General features: G+C 50.3%; 5 protein-coding genes, 1 long non-coding RNA gene and 1 pseudogene across 12 annotated transcripts; 3 read left to right on the top strand and 4 right to left on the bottom strand.

Annotated features, from left to right (window-relative positions):
• The first annotated feature begins 61 nt into the window (after window positions 1–61).
• LOC9628840 (autophagy-related protein 18a) lies at window positions 62–1,248 on the top strand. Its single transcript, XM_024661282.1, has 3 exons — window positions 62–712; window positions 780–884; window positions 1,084–1,248. The coding sequence occupies exons 1-3, from the start codon at window positions 62–64 to the stop codon at window positions 1,246–1,248; spliced, it is 921 nt and encodes a 306-aa protein (XP_024517050.1).
• Window positions 1,249–1,459: 211 nt separating this feature from the next.
• On the bottom strand, window positions 1,460–3,618 carry LOC112341377. Its single transcript, XM_024661349.1, has 3 exons — window positions 3,282–3,618; window positions 2,836–2,870; window positions 1,460–2,705 (listed from the first exon to the last, which is right to left on the bottom strand). The coding sequence occupies exons 2-3, from the start codon at window positions 2,857–2,859 to the stop codon at window positions 1,653–1,655; spliced, it is 1,077 nt and encodes a 358-aa protein (XP_024517117.1). The 5' UTR covers window positions 2,860–2,870; window positions 3,282–3,618; the 3' UTR covers window positions 1,460–1,652.
• Window positions 3,619–5,001: 1,383 nt separating this feature from the next.
• On the bottom strand, window positions 5,002–7,358 carry LOC112341374. 3 transcript variants are annotated; one of them, XM_024661343.1, is made up of 7 exons: window positions 7,013–7,358; window positions 5,918–6,960; window positions 5,720–5,859; window positions 5,582–5,645; window positions 5,432–5,507; window positions 5,342–5,385; window positions 5,002–5,250 (listed from the first exon to the last, which is right to left on the bottom strand). In XM_024661343.1, the coding sequence occupies exons 1-3, from the start codon at window positions 7,353–7,355 to the stop codon at window positions 5,788–5,790; spliced, it is 1,458 nt and encodes a 485-aa protein (XP_024517111.1). In that variant the 5' UTR covers window positions 7,356–7,358; the 3' UTR covers window positions 5,002–5,250; window positions 5,342–5,385; window positions 5,432–5,507; window positions 5,582–5,645; window positions 5,720–5,787. The 3 variants fall into 3 exon arrangements, with proteins under 3 accessions (XP_024517111.1, XP_024517110.1, XP_024517112.1); XM_024661342.1 differs by having other exon boundaries at window positions 5,002–5,385; XM_024661344.1 differs by lacking the exon at window positions 5,342–5,385.
• Window positions 7,359–7,404: 46 nt separating this feature from the next.
• LOC112341367 lies at window positions 7,405–8,199 on the top strand. 5 transcript variants are annotated; one of them, XM_024661315.1, is made up of 5 exons: window positions 7,405–7,446; window positions 7,499–7,597; window positions 7,660–7,784; window positions 7,838–7,911; window positions 7,964–8,199. In XM_024661315.1, exons 1-4 carry the CDS (start codon window positions 7,422–7,424, stop codon window positions 7,904–7,906), a joined length of 318 nt encoding a protein of 105 aa, XP_024517083.1. In that variant the 5' UTR covers window positions 7,405–7,421; the 3' UTR covers window positions 7,907–7,911; window positions 7,964–8,199. The 5 variants fall into 5 exon arrangements, 4 of the variants coding, with proteins under 4 accessions (XP_024517083.1, XP_024517085.1, XP_024517082.1 ...); XM_024661317.1 differs by having other exon boundaries at window positions 7,505–7,597; window positions 7,838–8,199; XM_024661314.1 differs by having other exon boundaries at window positions 7,838–8,199.
• A 64-nt stretch (window positions 8,200–8,263) lies between these two features.
• LOC112341349 lies at window positions 8,264–11,150 on the top strand (annotated as a pseudogene).
• A 1,091-nt stretch (window positions 11,151–12,241) lies between these two features.
• Window positions 12,242–13,915, bottom strand: LOC112341348 (pentatricopeptide repeat-containing protein At4g02750-like). Its single transcript, XM_024661281.1, has one exon. It carries the CDS (start codon window positions 13,913–13,915, stop codon window positions 12,242–12,244), a length of 1,674 nt encoding a protein of 557 aa, XP_024517049.1.
• An 824-nt stretch (window positions 13,916–14,739) lies between these two features.
• Window positions 14,740–15,291, bottom strand: LOC112341369. Its single transcript, XR_002990525.1, has 2 exons — window positions 14,961–15,291; window positions 14,740–14,898 (listed from the first exon to the last, which is right to left on the bottom strand). It is a non-coding gene; the product is annotated as an uncharacterized LOC112341369 (long non-coding RNA).
• Between the last annotated feature and the right edge of the window lie 36 nt (window positions 15,292–15,327).

Genomic DNA, 15,327 nt, shown 5'->3' with positions numbered 1-15,327 from the left:
TAAGCCTAAATTATTGTATTTAAGGGAGGAACCCTAGAAACATCTTTTGAAAAAGGAGATTATGGGGGAGAAGGACGATTACTACAAACACGTTGCATTCAATCACGATAGCACTCGCTTTGTTTGCGCTTGCAACGATGGTGTCGAGGTTTACGACTGTGATCCTCTCAAACTCGCTTTTGGGAGGAACCCAAAGCTTGCAAAGGGTCTCGCCATCGCTGAGATGGAGGACAATCTGAGGCTCTTCCTTTTGGGTGGCGGCAAGTTCCCACTGGATGACAACAAAAGGGTGGTGATCTGGGACGAGGTCCAGGGCAGAATCTCCTCAAAATCGTACAATTGCGCGTCTCAAGTCCTGGCGATCAAGGTCTCGGGCGATGCTGTGGCGATTGTGATGCAAAACAAGGTGGAGCTACATGTTTACGTCAAGGCAAACGAGACCTCAAGGATATACAGCAGCGTCACCACTTGCAACCTTCGAGGAGTGTGTGCCCTAAGCCCCGGATACGTTCTCGCGATTCCGGGGCTCTCGGAGGGCGAGGTTCGTATTCACGCTGCTCACAGGCATCCCTTCTCGATCAACGCTCATGCAAACACACTTTCGTGCTTGGCACTCAGCCAGAATGGTCGATTCCTCGCCACTGCGAGCGTGAAGGGGACGGTCGTGAAGATCTACTCGATCTCCACTGGCTGGGGGGAGAAGCTTCAAGAGGTAAGAAACATGTCCCATGAAAGAGTTGGCGGGCAACTTATAAGTTTTCTTTTTGTGGTTTCTCCAGCTTCGAAGAGGCAAAGACAAAGCCGAGATTTGGAGCATGGCATTTTCTCCGGACAATCACTGGCTAGCGCTCACCAGTGACAAATGCACAATTCACGTATTCAAGGTAAACGTCCCGGATTCTTCCACGACTTCAAACTCTTCGACCGCCTCAAATCACGAAGTCACAGCCACGAATCCAACCTCGTCACTCTCCTTCATGAGAGGTAAGATCATCTTGGAAACTTCACTGTCGTACAAGTATTGATCACGTCCGTGCAGGTGTTCTCCCGAGCTACTTTAGCTCCCAGTGGTCGTTTGCCCAGTTTCAGCTCAAGACAAAGTCCCACGCCGTGGTAACTTTCAGCAGCAAAGAACCCTATACCATTCTCGTCGCCTGCCGGAATTCCACTTTCTACAAGCTAAAGTTTGATCCTGCCTTCGGCGGCACAATGAAACAGGAGAAATACTGCATTTTCCCTGAGGTATAGCGAAGAACACAACAAGGAGAAGAGAACAAGCAAATCATTGAGTCTAACTGTGAAATGTAAATTCTATCTATACATTGACCGTTTCGTTCTTTATGTGATGATACGAGGGCGAAAGAAATCCTTTTTAACTTAATCTTGGGTTAATAAACAAGTATGAGAATGTTGGTATTGGATGGATTGGATCGGATCTGGAGAGCCAAAACAAGTGATCTAGTCCAAAGATTATTATAACTATTACCAGCAACGTAAGCACAAGAAGAGGAAAAGAGCAAGAACACTACCTGGGCGATGGGCGGTGATAAAAAGAAGAGCTAGGAAGCTAGCAAAGCTTGCAACCTTTAACCGCGATCATTCAAAAAGGAAAAGAAGAAAAAATCTCTGGAAGATCATCCATCCCTGATCGATCACCCAGCAGTGATGAAACGAGGCTGTGCTCGCTGCTGCGCTCGCTTCTCCCTCAACTTGGCCATCCTTTTGAGCCAAAACTCCATCTCGTCGGGAGCTTCCAGCTTGGCCTTGAGGTTGCTTATGTGCTTGGGCGTGACGAAGTGCTGCTTCTGGATGTTGTGTAGCGTCTCCCCCTTCTTGTCCGCTCGCAAATACCTCGCGCAAACTCCACACAAGACCCGCCAGCTTCCATCAACGAACTCGAGCTTGAGCGGCGACTCCGGGTGCTCCTTCTGGAGCCTCTCGAAGAACGAGGCCAGCTTCTCGGGCGGGGCGGCCGGGTTGGCGGCCGCGGCGAAGCCCAAGTCGCCGTGGTGGTGGATCTTCTTGTAGGACGATCCCAGCAGCTTCTCCTTGTCGGCCTCACACAGCCAGCCACTGCTGCTCTTGACCTCGCCATCGATCACTTCCAGGCTCTGGAGCGGCAGTGGCTGCTGGCTCGGGTTGAGAATGATCGCCCCGGAGGATGGCGGCGAGGTGGAGCGGATGAGATCCGAGTAGCCACCGCCATCGTCGCTGCAAAACTCGTCCAGCTTCCTCCTCTTGCTGGCGGCAGCGGAGGAGTTAGAGTTTACGTTGATCATGCCAGCGGCGGCCGCGGCCGCGGCGCTGGTTAAGTAAGGATGATCCGCTTCTTTCCGCTGGAAGGGAGCTCCGATCTCCGGAGGAACCATCTGGGAGGCGCAGCTGATCGTGCCGTTCTGATCGCGCATGAGGATGATCCGCTCGTGAAAGCTCCGGTGGCAGCCGCAGGCCTCGCATTTGCGCTCGCCCTTGAAGCTCGAGGAGAATTCCATGCAGCCGTCGAGCACCGGGGTGGCGGAGGTGTGGTTTTGGTTGCGCTTGCACGCGCCGTAGGCGACGAGCACGTCCATGACTTTGGAGTGGAACTGGATGGATTTCGCGAGCTGCTGGTGGAGGTTTTGCTGCTGCTGCTGCTGCTGCTGCTGATCCAGGCGAACGAGGTTGGAGGTCTCGAGCAGCTTTGGCGACTCCTTGCTATCTTCGTGCTGTGGCAAAAGCGAAATTTTCTCTTAAGAGTTGTGATTCAATTGGCAAAGAAGAAGAAGAGATGAAGTTTGTTTCGCTAGAACAAAGCAAGGAAACAAGCAAACGATCCAAGAAACTTGGAGAACATACCACATTTTGCGTATCATCCATCATGCGCGCTGGATCTGTGAGCAAAGTTCTCGCATTAATAAAAGAGAGGAAAGATTAAGAGAGAGAGAGAGAGAGCGAGCGAGCGAGGAAGCAAGGAAGAAAGCGAGAACTTTGGATGGAAGAACACACACACTTGGAGGAGAGGAAGAACACACACTTCAAACTTTGATGGAAGAAAGAACACGCTAAACTCTCAAAGGAGCAAAACGCACATAGGTATTTTTCAAAAAGAATGGAGAGAGAATTCAAGGATCTGCATTCTCTGCGCGTCGATCTAGCGGGCGGGAGAAGCCGATCAAACCAAGCAGGAAAGGATGGAGGAGATCGATCTCCAGCAACAGGAGTCGCCCTAATCTCTCCAGACAACGAGAAAAAGAAAGACAATCACACGGGCGCCCGAGGTTTTAAGGCCGCGATTCACGCACCTGGGCGAACGAGATAATGGATGGATCGATCACTGGCGATGTCAATCAGGGCCCCTGGTTCTTGCGAGCCGCCGAGAGGGCGCGATGGCGATGCACAGCGCAAACCCACATGAAATTTCTTGAGGAACTCCAACTCCAAAGAAAAAAAAAGAGGAGAGGAAGAAGAAGGTAAAACACACTATGTAGCCAAGCAGAAAAAAATGCACAGGGAAATCCAGAGATCGGAGCCCTTGATCACGAAAAAATTGTTACGCCATCTTTTCTTCTTGTTGTTGCTGCTGCTGCTACTGCCATAGCCAAGAAGAGCTTGGTGCTCACAAGCTTTTGGGTTGCCTTATTTTTAAGCATAAGAAATGAAAAAAAAAAAAAAAAAACTTTGGCAGGAAAAAAAAAAAAAATCACACAGAATGCCATGCCACTACTTTAGCTTAGCCTAGCAGCTAGGTAGGACCTAAAAGAAAAAAAAAAGAGCTGGAAGAAGAAAAAAAGGGAGAGCAGGAAGGATTGGATTCAAAGCAAAGATGCAATGGACAAACAACAACTTAGCCAGGAAAAAAAAAAAGGTACCCAAAGCCGAAAAGATGATGAAAAAAAACACACCTTTGCTTCCTGTAGGTTTCCCTTGGATCTGTGTGTGCAGTTCTGTGTGGTTTTTTTTTGTTGGGAGCAGGAAAAAGCCATGCCTGTCAACAAACACATCCCAAAGGAGAAGCAACACAAAATGCCAGAGATTAAAAAAACTTCCCTTTTTTTCCTCAAAACAGTTGTAATTGTTTACTCAATTGCTTATATATTGCTGGTTTGGTGGGGAGAATTTTTTTGTATAACTTACTGGCCCCAAGCTTGGTGCTTGTAACAAAATCCAAATAAGATACACGGAAATAGAAAAAAAAACGGTGAGTGCGTCTCCCAAAGAAAAATATTGTAACTTTTTATTTTCTTAGTATTTTCTAAATAAAAAATCAAAGGTCACAGGTGCAAAGTTGTTGCGAGGTAGGTGTACGAGTAGAGTTGCGTGTACAAGGTATGGTGTGGTTTTACCGAGCTTCGCCACCTTTCTTTCGAGCTAAAGTTGGCAAAGAAAAAACACAGTTCAATAGTAAAATTTCTAAAGTTTAAAGGGTTCTGATCGCGGAAAGTTGTAGTTTGAATTGAATGCCGCCACCTTTCTACCATTTTCTTACCATTAGTGGAAAGATGCCTTAAAACGTAGGCACTACGTGTTGGAATAAAAACAATGCAAATAAATACTATTTTGTAGATCTCGAAATACCCTGTTGCACATGCCCTGATCTGAAATATAACTAACAACATGAGTGGATTCCGGAGTTTATGAAAAAATAGGAAAAAAAAATAGCTAAGACACTAGCATATTAAGTGCAGCATCTAATCATACTTTTGGATGCATCGACTACGACTCGGTAGCCTCCAAGACTTAAAAAGTAGAGAAAAATGCACGCAGCTTTGGATTAGTTTGTTGTTCTCAAGTGGCCACGTGAAAGACTAGTATAATTTAATGACAACGAAACAATGGTGCCTAATACTATTCTTTTGGATCATTTGAGCAATAAGTATTTTCCATCAGTTTATTACTCTCTCATCTTTTGATTGAGTGTAGTAGGTGCAAGAAAACAAAAAAAAAGAGGAAAAAAACCTCAATCACGGTCTTCTAGAAGGGATTTTAGATTAAATATGCTAAATGTCTTTTCGAGAGCGAATAAAAGACGAAAAAAAAACTGGTAACTTATTATTTTAACTTAGAATCTACACCCGCTTTTACTTTATGTCACTGTTGCTTGCTCGCTCGCTCCCGTTTTCCTGGTCTTTTTCTTTTTCTTTTTTAAATTTTTATCTTGTCAAACTATTTTTCTCTCTCTCCTGCCTTTGTTTTCTTGTCAGCATGTCCTTGCTCTTATCGTTCATTGTCGTCAATTTTATGCCAGCCCGGACCACGCAATGCAAAGAGCACCTACATAAAACAACGACGAAGAAGGAAACCAATGGATGGTTAGTCAAGCAGCAGCGAGAACAAAAGAAACCAAAAGAAAGGAACCACGCACATTTTCCACTGGCAGAGATCAAGAATCACTACCGGCATCGATCTCTGATACAGTAAAAACTGTCTAAACAGAAAAAACTTCGAATCTTACACGAGCGCTTTGCTTATTTTCTTGTTTTTGTCAGCCATTGCTTTAAAACGAATCCAAACCGCAATGGAAAGAGCGCCTACATAGAACAATGAAAAGGAAACGGTGCATGATTAAGTGGAAACATTGCTGATGGAGTAAAGAACTCTTTACCCTCATTCTTGAGGTTGCCGCGTAGAATGTAACCTATCGAAAGAGCTGCTTCATACGAGAAAATCTGAAAAAAATAAAAAATAAAAAATCTGGTTCGGAAAAAGAAAAGAAAAGAAATTCGGACTGTAAAGCGTGTACCTCTTCGTCAAACATGGAAGCATGTGGAGTTTTCAGTACAGAGAAAGGACTTGACTCCATGAACTCTTCTACCAATGCGCGACCGTCCACCTGACCCATTCGTCAAACGCGTAACCAGAGAGATGTTCGGGAAGATCTTCCTGGAATTGGAGCGAGCAAATCATCTTGTCAGTAAAAAAACAAAACAGCTTCGCAAACCTTTCTCCACAAAAACCGAAAGTTGTCCGTGCACAATCTCCACGACTTGTGCTCCATACTGCTGCTTTCACCATCGTCAGAGCCAGAATTACTTGAATCCTCTGTATCCTTTCGGCTCTTCCGACTTTTCCTCTTCTTCCTCTTCCTCGGGGTTACTGGAGCCGCGTCGGAACGTATCCCGTTCTCTTTGAATAGAAGAGGATAGGAGATCTGACCGCTATTCTCCGTGAGATACCAATAAAGCATCAGTGCTTCCAGCCCCAGGAACTTCAAGCAACTCCACTTATCCAGCTTCAAGTTCTGCCTCCTCACCGCCCACACCACCGCTGGATCACACTCGGCCTCACCAAGTAGTCGCTTCAAAACCTTTGTTTCTTCCTCGTAGTCTTCATCCCCAACGATCTTCACTATCTGTCTCCTGTGGTTGGCACAAGCGTTGCAAACGATAGCATCGTAGAGCGTCGGGCACCTTTCCTCGGATAGAATCACCTCTTGCAGCCAAGTCTTTTGCTTTTCCCGGCCGCCACCTTTCCTCTCGTTCTTTCTCGGTCCCTTGCTGCTCATCTGGAAGACGAGCTCGTTCACGAAAGTCAAGAGGCTCTCCTCCGAGAGGAGATGGAGCACGCAGTTGGAGAGCTTGGACAGCGATTCCTCCGCGAGGTAGTCTTCCACGAGATTCCAAGTCTCTGGGCAATCGTCCACCATCATCTTCTCCTCAAGCGCGTTGATGAAGAAGTCTATGTCGAGGCTCAAAAACTCTCCATTCTTCATGGAGTCCCAGAGCTCGTCAGACCTCCAAAAGGATGGCACCTTGTCGAGGAAGTTGTCCACTGTTCGCAACACATCAAGCTCGAGGAAGTAATGTGGCTTTGACGCGACCGTGGCCGGAGCTTGGCCGTGCTTGCCATTCCAATCGAGCTCATGCCAGCAGGATTCACGATGGACGAAAGTAAATCGAGCCAGCGCTCGAGCACCCCACTGGTGATCGCTGTTGCCACCGCTCGAGAACTTCCCAAACCACTGAAGTATTCTCTGTGAATCTCCTGCGCAAGCAACCCATGAATCACATCCATGAAGCGAGATTCGATGGTTTACCTTCGAAGAATCGCCTTAGAAGTCGATCGTCGCGAGCGAGAACCCTCGCTGCCCACGCGGGCCTGTTCTCGCACAGCATCCGGATGACGCGCTGCCGAATACTGCGCCCTTCCTCGCCATCTTTCGAGACGAGCCCTAGAAACGCAGCTCTTTGCGCCGCCGGGGGCAAATCAAGAGATCCCAGCGCCGCGCACAGCCACATCCGGCCTTCGCCCCCTAGAACAATCTTCCTCACCAGATCCTCCACGCATTGCAGCCATTTCCAGCGCCGCTCCACCGCCTCCTCGAAATCCTTGCCGGCCGCCCTGTCTGGCGCTGGTGGCGGCAAACAAAGAATCGCCATAGCTTCTCTAAAGCCCTAATGTTATGCCAACTGGTCAAATCCCCCAAGAACCCTAAAAACAGGGCCATGGCGGACGAGCGCTCTAGGCGCGGTAAGCTATGCGGCATTTCTGTTTCGCCAGGGTCTCACGGGAGAATCGCTAGCTCCAGATGCAAGGATCATCAGGGAGTCCAGGTACACGGCCGTTCTGCTGGAAACCTCTCCGTCCGTGCACGACATTCCAGGCCTGACGACTGCATCGGGTGAGAATGGCTGCGAAATATCGTGTGCCAAGGCCATGGATCGCTAAATCTCTCGCTTTTAGGACGCGCGCTGTCGCAGCCGTCTGTGGAAAATCTGGAGCGAGCGCTGGAGCTCATGGACGCAAGGGTCCAGCTTCACGACAACGAGCTCGAGGACTACCTTCTCTTGCGCTCCCCAGCGAGAATCGTAAGCTTAATAACTACGCTTGAATGATCGCAAGTGCTGTGATCAAACACCAGGTTGTCTCTGAGCAGCCCGAGCAGCCGATCGACGTAGATAACCCAGAAGATTTCCAGCTAGAAGAATAACTTCGGTAGGTTCCATTCCAGATGTGTGATCGTTCCTCGATGAAATCGAACTTCCAGGAACTCGAGCACATAAAACTCTGGGGTGGTAAGACGAGAGATATCTGCGTGAAGAAGACAAACAAGTAACAGTTCTGTAGAACCTTTGCGGAGTGTAGAGCTCGCAGAGTAGAACTTACTGGATCTGGAAACGGTTTTGGAGATTGTTTCCTCTTGCACACCACAAGTTTACAACGTCATTTAGGACAATCATTGTTCTTGCATGTATAATATAAATAATCACACATATTTGGATTTCGGTTGTGAGCTCAACATCCTTTTCTTGCCGACTTCCCCTTTAGGCTGCTCAAAGTTTTCACAATGGATTCTATCAGGAGATTGAGCGAGCAATGGAACTCAGGCATAGATCACCTCAACATGGCAGTCGCTCGGAGCAGAGTCGGGAGGTATTTCAAGCTGGAGGAGCGAAACTCTTGCTTCACTCGAGAGGTGAGAGCCGGCACAGCAACTTTCCTCACGATGGCATATATCCTCGCGGTGAACGCCAGCATACTCACCCACTCTGGCGGTCCCTGCGGCATCTCGGACTGCTCGCTGGTCTGCTCCAACGCCACCATCCTGGCACAGCGCTGCTCGGGCCTCACTCCCGGCGGTACACCGCTCACTCTAGTCAAGCCAGGTGCCGAGTGCAAGGACCCAGGGGCCCAGAACAAAGGATACTCCGACTGCCTGGACCAGACGAAGCGTGATCTCATCGTTGCCACGGCAGCTTCCTCGCTCATCGGCAGTGTCATCATGGGAGTCTTCGCAAATCTCCCGCTCGGGCTGGCGCCTGGGATGGGAGCAAACGCCTACTTTGCGTACACCGTCGTCGGCTTCCACGGCTCCGGAAGTGTCTCCTATGGTGGAGCTCTAGCGGCTGTGTTCGTCGAGGGACTGATCTTTCTCGGGCTGGCAGCACTCGGCCTCAGGACTCGGCTGGCCAAGGCCATCCCCCGCCCCGTCCGCATCTCCAGCGCGGTTGGTATCGGTGTCTTCCTCACCTTAATCGGCTTGCAGTCGAGCGAAGGCGTCGGGCTCATCGTCTTCAGTCCGTCATCTCTGGTGACGCTGGGTGGATGCCCGGCAGCGGACCGAGTAGCGGTAGCACCGGTTGTCACCAACACCACAACCGGTGTCTCCCGTCTCATGCCCGGCGGTACCATCTCCTCTAACGTCCTGTGCACGCGTAACCGGATGGAAGATCCCACTCTCTGGCTTGGGGTCGTCGGCTTCGTCATCATCGCGTATGCTCTCATCAGGGGTGTCAAAGGTGCCATGATCTACGTGATGAGTGATGAGTGATGAAGGCTTGGCTCATCGGCTCGGCACTTGGAACTTCCCCTGCAGCATCCCCCTGCAGCATCGCTCATGAAGGCCTGGTACTGCCCCTCGAAATTGCCATTCTCGTCGACGTAGCCGGCGAACTTGGCCATGGAGTAGAGAGTTCCGGTGGTATCCAGTATGTCGACGTAGAGGAAGGTGATGAGCGCCACCCAGAACTGGCTCTTGCCCATTTCAGCAAAGGAGAGAGCTCCAGCGGTGCCTTTGATGGTGTGAACGTCGACCACCTTGCGGAAGTACGAGTAGGCCGTGTTACCAGCGTCGGTATTTGGGAAGTACGTCACCTTCGTTCCCCGGAACCAGGAGATGCCGGTGACGAAGACAATGCCGTAGATCATGGCACCTTTGACACCCCTGACGAGAGCATATGCGATGATGACGAAGCCGATGACCCCAAGCCAGAGAGTGGGATCTTCCATCCGGTTACGCGTGCACAGGACGTTAGAGGAGATGGTACCGCCGGGCATGAGACGGGAGACACCGGTTGTGGTGTTGGTGACAACCGGTGCTACCGCTACTCGGTCCACTGCCGGGCATCCACCCAGCGTCACCAGAGATGACGGACTGAAGACGATGAGCCCGACGCCTTCGCTCGACTGCAAGCCGATTAAGGTGAGGAAGACACCGATACCAACCGCACTGGAGATGCGGACGGGGCGAGGGATGGCCTTGGCCAGCCGAGTCCTGAGGCCGAGTGCTGCCAGCCCGAGAAAGATCAGTCCCTCGACGAACACAGCCGCTAGAGCTCCACCATAGGAGACACTTCCGGAGCCGTGGAAGCCGACGACGGTGTACGCAAAGTAGGCGTTTGCTCCCATCCCAGGCGCCAGCCCGAGCGGGAGATTTGCGAAGACTCCCATGATGACACTGCCGATGAGCGAGGAAGCTGCCGTGGCAACGATGAGATCACGCTTCGTCTGGTCCAGGCAGTCGGAGTATCCTTTGTTCTGGGCCCCTGGGTCCTTGCACTCGGCACCTGGCTTGACTAGAGTGAGCGGTGTACCGCCGGGAGTGAGGCCCGAGCAGCGCTGTGCCGGGATGGTGGCGTTGGAGCAGACCAGCGAGCAGTCCGAGATGCCGCAGGGACCGCCAGAGTGGGTGAGTAACTCTGGGGTAACAGGCCTTGGAACTTCCCCTGCAGCCGACGAGCGATGAGCGATGCTTCATGAGCGATGCAGCAATCGTGGTCGGCTCGGCACTTGGAACTTCCCCTGTCACCGCTTTCATCGAGTCGTCCACGGGAATTCGAGAAGGTGGGAGAACCGGGATTACTGCTCTTGCTGTGGCGATGTACTTTTTCCTGGCGCTGTTTTTCACACCGCTGCTGGCTTCTATTCCACCTTGGGCAGTTGGACCGGCGCTTGTTCTCGTCGGAGTTTTGATGGTGAAGTCCGTCAAGGAGATTGACTGGGATGACATGAGAGAAGCCATCCCGGCGTTCATTACCATCATCCTCATGCCTCTTACGTACTCCATTGCTTATGGCTTGATCGGCGGCATTGGTACGTTCATGGTGCTGAATGGACTCGACTGGCTCTTTTGCAAGACCGAAAGGCCACGATACCGCCCGCAACAAGTTGATACAGTGGAAAATGGCAGAGCTATAGAGCAGGTCTGTCGTAGCGGCATGTCTCTAGTCCTGGCCGCGCAAAGGAACAACAATGTCAATAGCTAGATCAAAGTTTTAAAACAATGACAAAGCAAATGTCTGTGAATATCAAATCCAAGTCCTGTTTTGACTGACGATGGTGCTGGCCGACTGGGATTTTTCTTTTTTTGGCTTTCGCAGAATCTCTCGCAGTTAGTATCCCTTAACTATGATATGCTGCTGCAGCAGAGTGGAAAGGATCTGCCAAAGCCTTGAAAATTTCATGCTGGAGTGACACTCCTTTTTTCCCGTCTTCCTTTAGAGCAGAGAACTACTTAACAGGGAACATAGAAGGGTGGTGTGATATATGTACAATAGCATCTCTTTCACACACTCCCAGCGATGGATCTGGAAATGCCAGCGCTTGAATCGCTAGGATCGACGACGTTCTTGAAGCGATGCACCATATCTTCTCAAAGAGCTGTGCGTTCTGTTATGATCGTCTGAGAGCGCCAAGAACTTTCATCACCTTGAACGAAAATTGCTGAAGGAGTATTGGTTTGAAGGTGGGGAGCCGAATTCCGCAAGATCATTGCACTCGTCTCTCTGGATCAAAAGTTTAGATAACAAAGAAAAACTTGCGACTCGGCTTATCCCTTCCTCGTGTTTACTGCTCACTGAGCTGCTACTGCCATCACAACTACTTTCGTAATCGCTAGATTCCGGGAACTCTTGCTTTGCGTAGACCGTAAAAGACCACTTGTGCTAACATGTAATATAGCTCGTATCGTGGGCTCCTTCGGGGCTGGGAATGATACCATTAGCTTAGCTTTATAAAAATCCGAAAGAGATTAGTACCAATGAAAAAGTTTCTCAAAAAACAACAAAAGAAAACAGACCAAAAGGCAACTAACCTCCTCGAGGAACGTCTTTTAGATCCAAGAACCACCACACGTTATTTTCAAATCTCTCTGGCTTCTGCTGTTCTTAACCTCATGGAAGGAACTCCAAACCTGGACAGGCCTAGACCTGGAATCAATAATTGTCGATCCAAACTACGAAACTAGCATGCCAAAATCATGAAAGAACCAAACAAGAAGGAAAAGAGAAAAACTCACCGTGATTATTGCTTTATATCGATCCCACATTTTTAGAGAAACAAGATCATACCTTCAGGACGAATCCCGGAGGTAGAATAGCTTCACTAAGTTTCATCCCAGATGTGTGATCCTTCCTTGATAAAACTCGAACTTCCAGGAACATAAAGCTAGATCGGTAAGTTGCCAATGCTTTCATGCTTCAATCCGTTTAAGCTCGTGCTCGTTTGATCTTCCTTCCAGGGACTTGATCGAGCAAATAAAACTCTGCTATCGCTTGCCATGAATTCGAGAAGCGCCCAGCAAGCTGGTCCAAACCACATGGTCGGGCTCAAACGGCATCGTTCTACTCAGCTCTCTAGCATCTGCAAGCTTTCCGGATCTCCCAAGCGTGTCCACCATGCAGCAGTAGTGATCCACCGTGACTTCCACATCGCGATAGTCACCTTGCATTGAGACGAAGTATTCACGAGCAGCGTCCACTTGTCCTTGGTAGCTGCAAGCCGAAAGAATCCCCACGAAGGTCAGCTCATCTGGTCTTTCCCCAAGGAGCTCCATGGCAGTGAAGAGACCGAGAGCCTGGTCGGCCCGCCCATGCTGTGCGTAGCCAGTAATCATCGAGTTCCAGGAATCGGTGCTGGGGCTCTCGATCTTCTCGAAGATCCTCCGAGCTCTCTCAAGCTGGCCGGCGTGAGCGTAGGCTCCGATCATCGTGTTCAGTGCCAGGAGATCGTGCTGCGCCATCCTTGAGAAGAACTGCGATGCCTGATCTGGGTGGCCAACTCGAGCAGCGAGAGTGACAGCAAGAGTCCAAGTTACAACGTCCCGGCTCGACGCTCTCGAGAACAAAGCCAGTGCTTGATCCAAGTCCCGGAAAGTCACACACGAATCGAGCATCAAGTTCCAGGACACCGCGTCTCGATCCGGCATTGCTTCGAATAGCTTCTTGGCATCCTCCAGGCGATCGCTGTGAGAGAACGAGCACAAGATCAAGTTCCACGACTTGAGATCACGCCGTGGCATCAAACAAAAAGTCTTAAACGCTTCTATCAGCTCGTGCTTTTGCGAGAGCCCCGTGAGCATCGCGTTCCAAGAAGCTAGGGATCTCTTGGGCATCGCTAAAAAGAATATGCGGGCTTTATAAATATGCCCGCATTGGGCATATGCGGTTAGCATCGCTGTCGATGCCAGAGAATCTGGGCTAGAGAGCTTACTATAAACTCTCTCTGCGTCATACAGACGGTAGCTGTGTGAGAAAGCTTGTATCATGGCCGTTGAGATGAGATTGGTTTGGAAGCCAGAAGATATAAACAGTTCCTTTGCATGCTCCAGATGCCCAGTCTGGGCATATGCTTGGATTAGCGTTGTCCACGTCACATCCTCGGGATTAGGCATCTGGGCTAAGATCCTCTCGCCACGGGCTAATTGCCCATGTCGCGCAAGAACCCTAATGATGGCATTGTATGCCATGGCATCACGCTCGGGGAGTCTACTGAAAATCTCCCACGAATCGGCAGCAGCGGCGGCGGCGGCGATGATCATGGCTGTCCAGGAGAGGAGGTTCCGCTGAGGCATTTGATCGAAGAGCGATTTGGCGCTGGCGGATGAGGATTCGCTGCTGAGCATCGTGTTCCAGGTAACGAGATCGTGGCAGGGGATTCGCTGGAATAGGAACCGAGCGCTGTGGAGCTCTCCATTCTGGCTCAAAGCCGCGAGCAGGATGTTCCAGGAGAAGACATTCCGGGACGCGATGTTGCGATCAAAGACCTCAATCGCATTGCCCGTGCAGCCACATTTCCCAAACATGTCGATGAGAAGATTTCCCAGACGGGTGTCCTGATCCAGGCATCGATATGGATTGAGCTGGATTGCTGCCAGAATCTGCCGCGCCTGTGCCAAATCCCTGGCCTTCGCGCATTCCCTCGCCAGAAGAGAGAAATCCATTCAAGTTCCAAGTATTTGGATGGGCCGTCATCTGACCAGAGAAGCTCGCAGTGATGCTACCTCGTCGCCCCAGTGGCACTTCCCACGACGGCCCGCCACTCTGCGCTCAAATTCCGTGGGGATTCCATAAGAACTCCACCGAAAATCACTAGAATTTCCTACCAGGACGACAGAATCCCGAGCTGCGAGCGCGAGGATGTCCGCGCATGACACGACCCCCTTGCAGCTGCTCTCGAGAGACGATTTAATCGCGTCGATTGCTTTGAATCCTCTGATGGAATTGTTGTTGGGTCTGGCGGTATTCTCCCCCTGGAAAGTGGGAGTATCGTCCAGCAACACGACGCCCTAGAAAATTTCAAATTCAAACAGGGGGACGAATGTTAGCGGTCGATTGTTGCCGATCCAATGGACGAGAAGGCGACTTACTTCGTGGAAATGGAGACGAAGAAGCGACGCTGGCAATCGCGAGTCGGATTGCGCAGCGTTTGCGACCCCGGCCTTGACGATCTTCTCGACTTGCGGGCATGTCGAATCGTACTAGCCAGTCGCGAGCGCCGCCTCCGCCGAGAAGGCCAGAGACGAAGTAGCGATCAAAAGCAGCAGGAGAGAATACGTAGAGATCATTGTCAATCACGAAGAACAGAGGGAAGAAACTCTTTTAAGAAACTTCCAGTGTTCTTTAGTGTGCGTCCTCTTTTGGATCGCTAGATTGCCTGAGCTCCCAAGTTCTTAATATTACTCTAAAAACCTCTAGAAAGCTATAGCTATGGAGTGATCCCGAGGTGGCCTTTGGCTGACTACCCTGGGTCACTAGCAACGTAGAAGACTAGAATTCAACTATGGAGTCTCGACTTCCATGAGTTTTCGTTATATATATACTATACCAGCTACACAGAGGTAAATTCACGGAGAAAAGTTCCAGCGAAGGGTGCTCTAGAGCTTCCCATTCCTCTTTATTCGCTCTATATCGTCGTCTATTGTCTCTGTGGTTGGCACTCCATCACTTCTAGCTTCCAAAAGAAAGAAGGAAATTTCTTTGACATACCGTGACGCCAATAGCATGGTCTAAGCCCTTGAGCTTGAGCGTAGCGAAGCACCGGGAAGCCCAGGGACACGCATACGAGATGTAGAGATGGTACCTATCGGCCACGGCCGGAATATCACACCCTTCTTTGCTAGAAATCCAGCTGCGAAACGATGACTCGGTGCGCTTGAATTCCCCATCCGTCGATGTCTCATCGATCGCCGTCTTTCCCATCGCTCGTCCAGCTCCAAATCGCCTCTTCTGGATCTGAGCGGCAAATCTCAGTGATCCTCTGGCGATCCCGACGGAGAGAGCCGCCAGATTGACTTCCTGTTGCCCGCAACGTGGCAAGCATTTCTTTTCTACTTCGATTTGGATTACTTTGGGC

The sequence above is a fragment of the Selaginella moellendorffii genome, unplaced genomic scaffold (genome assembly GCF_000143415.4).
Source record: "Selaginella moellendorffii unplaced genomic scaffold, v1.0 SELMOscaffold_81, whole genome shotgun sequence".
NCBI classification, from domain to species: Eukaryota; Viridiplantae; Streptophyta; class Lycopodiopsida; order Selaginellales; family Selaginellaceae; genus Selaginella; species Selaginella moellendorffii.
Note: the sequence above shows the minus strand (reverse complement) of the source record. Positions and strands in the feature narration are given on the sequence as shown.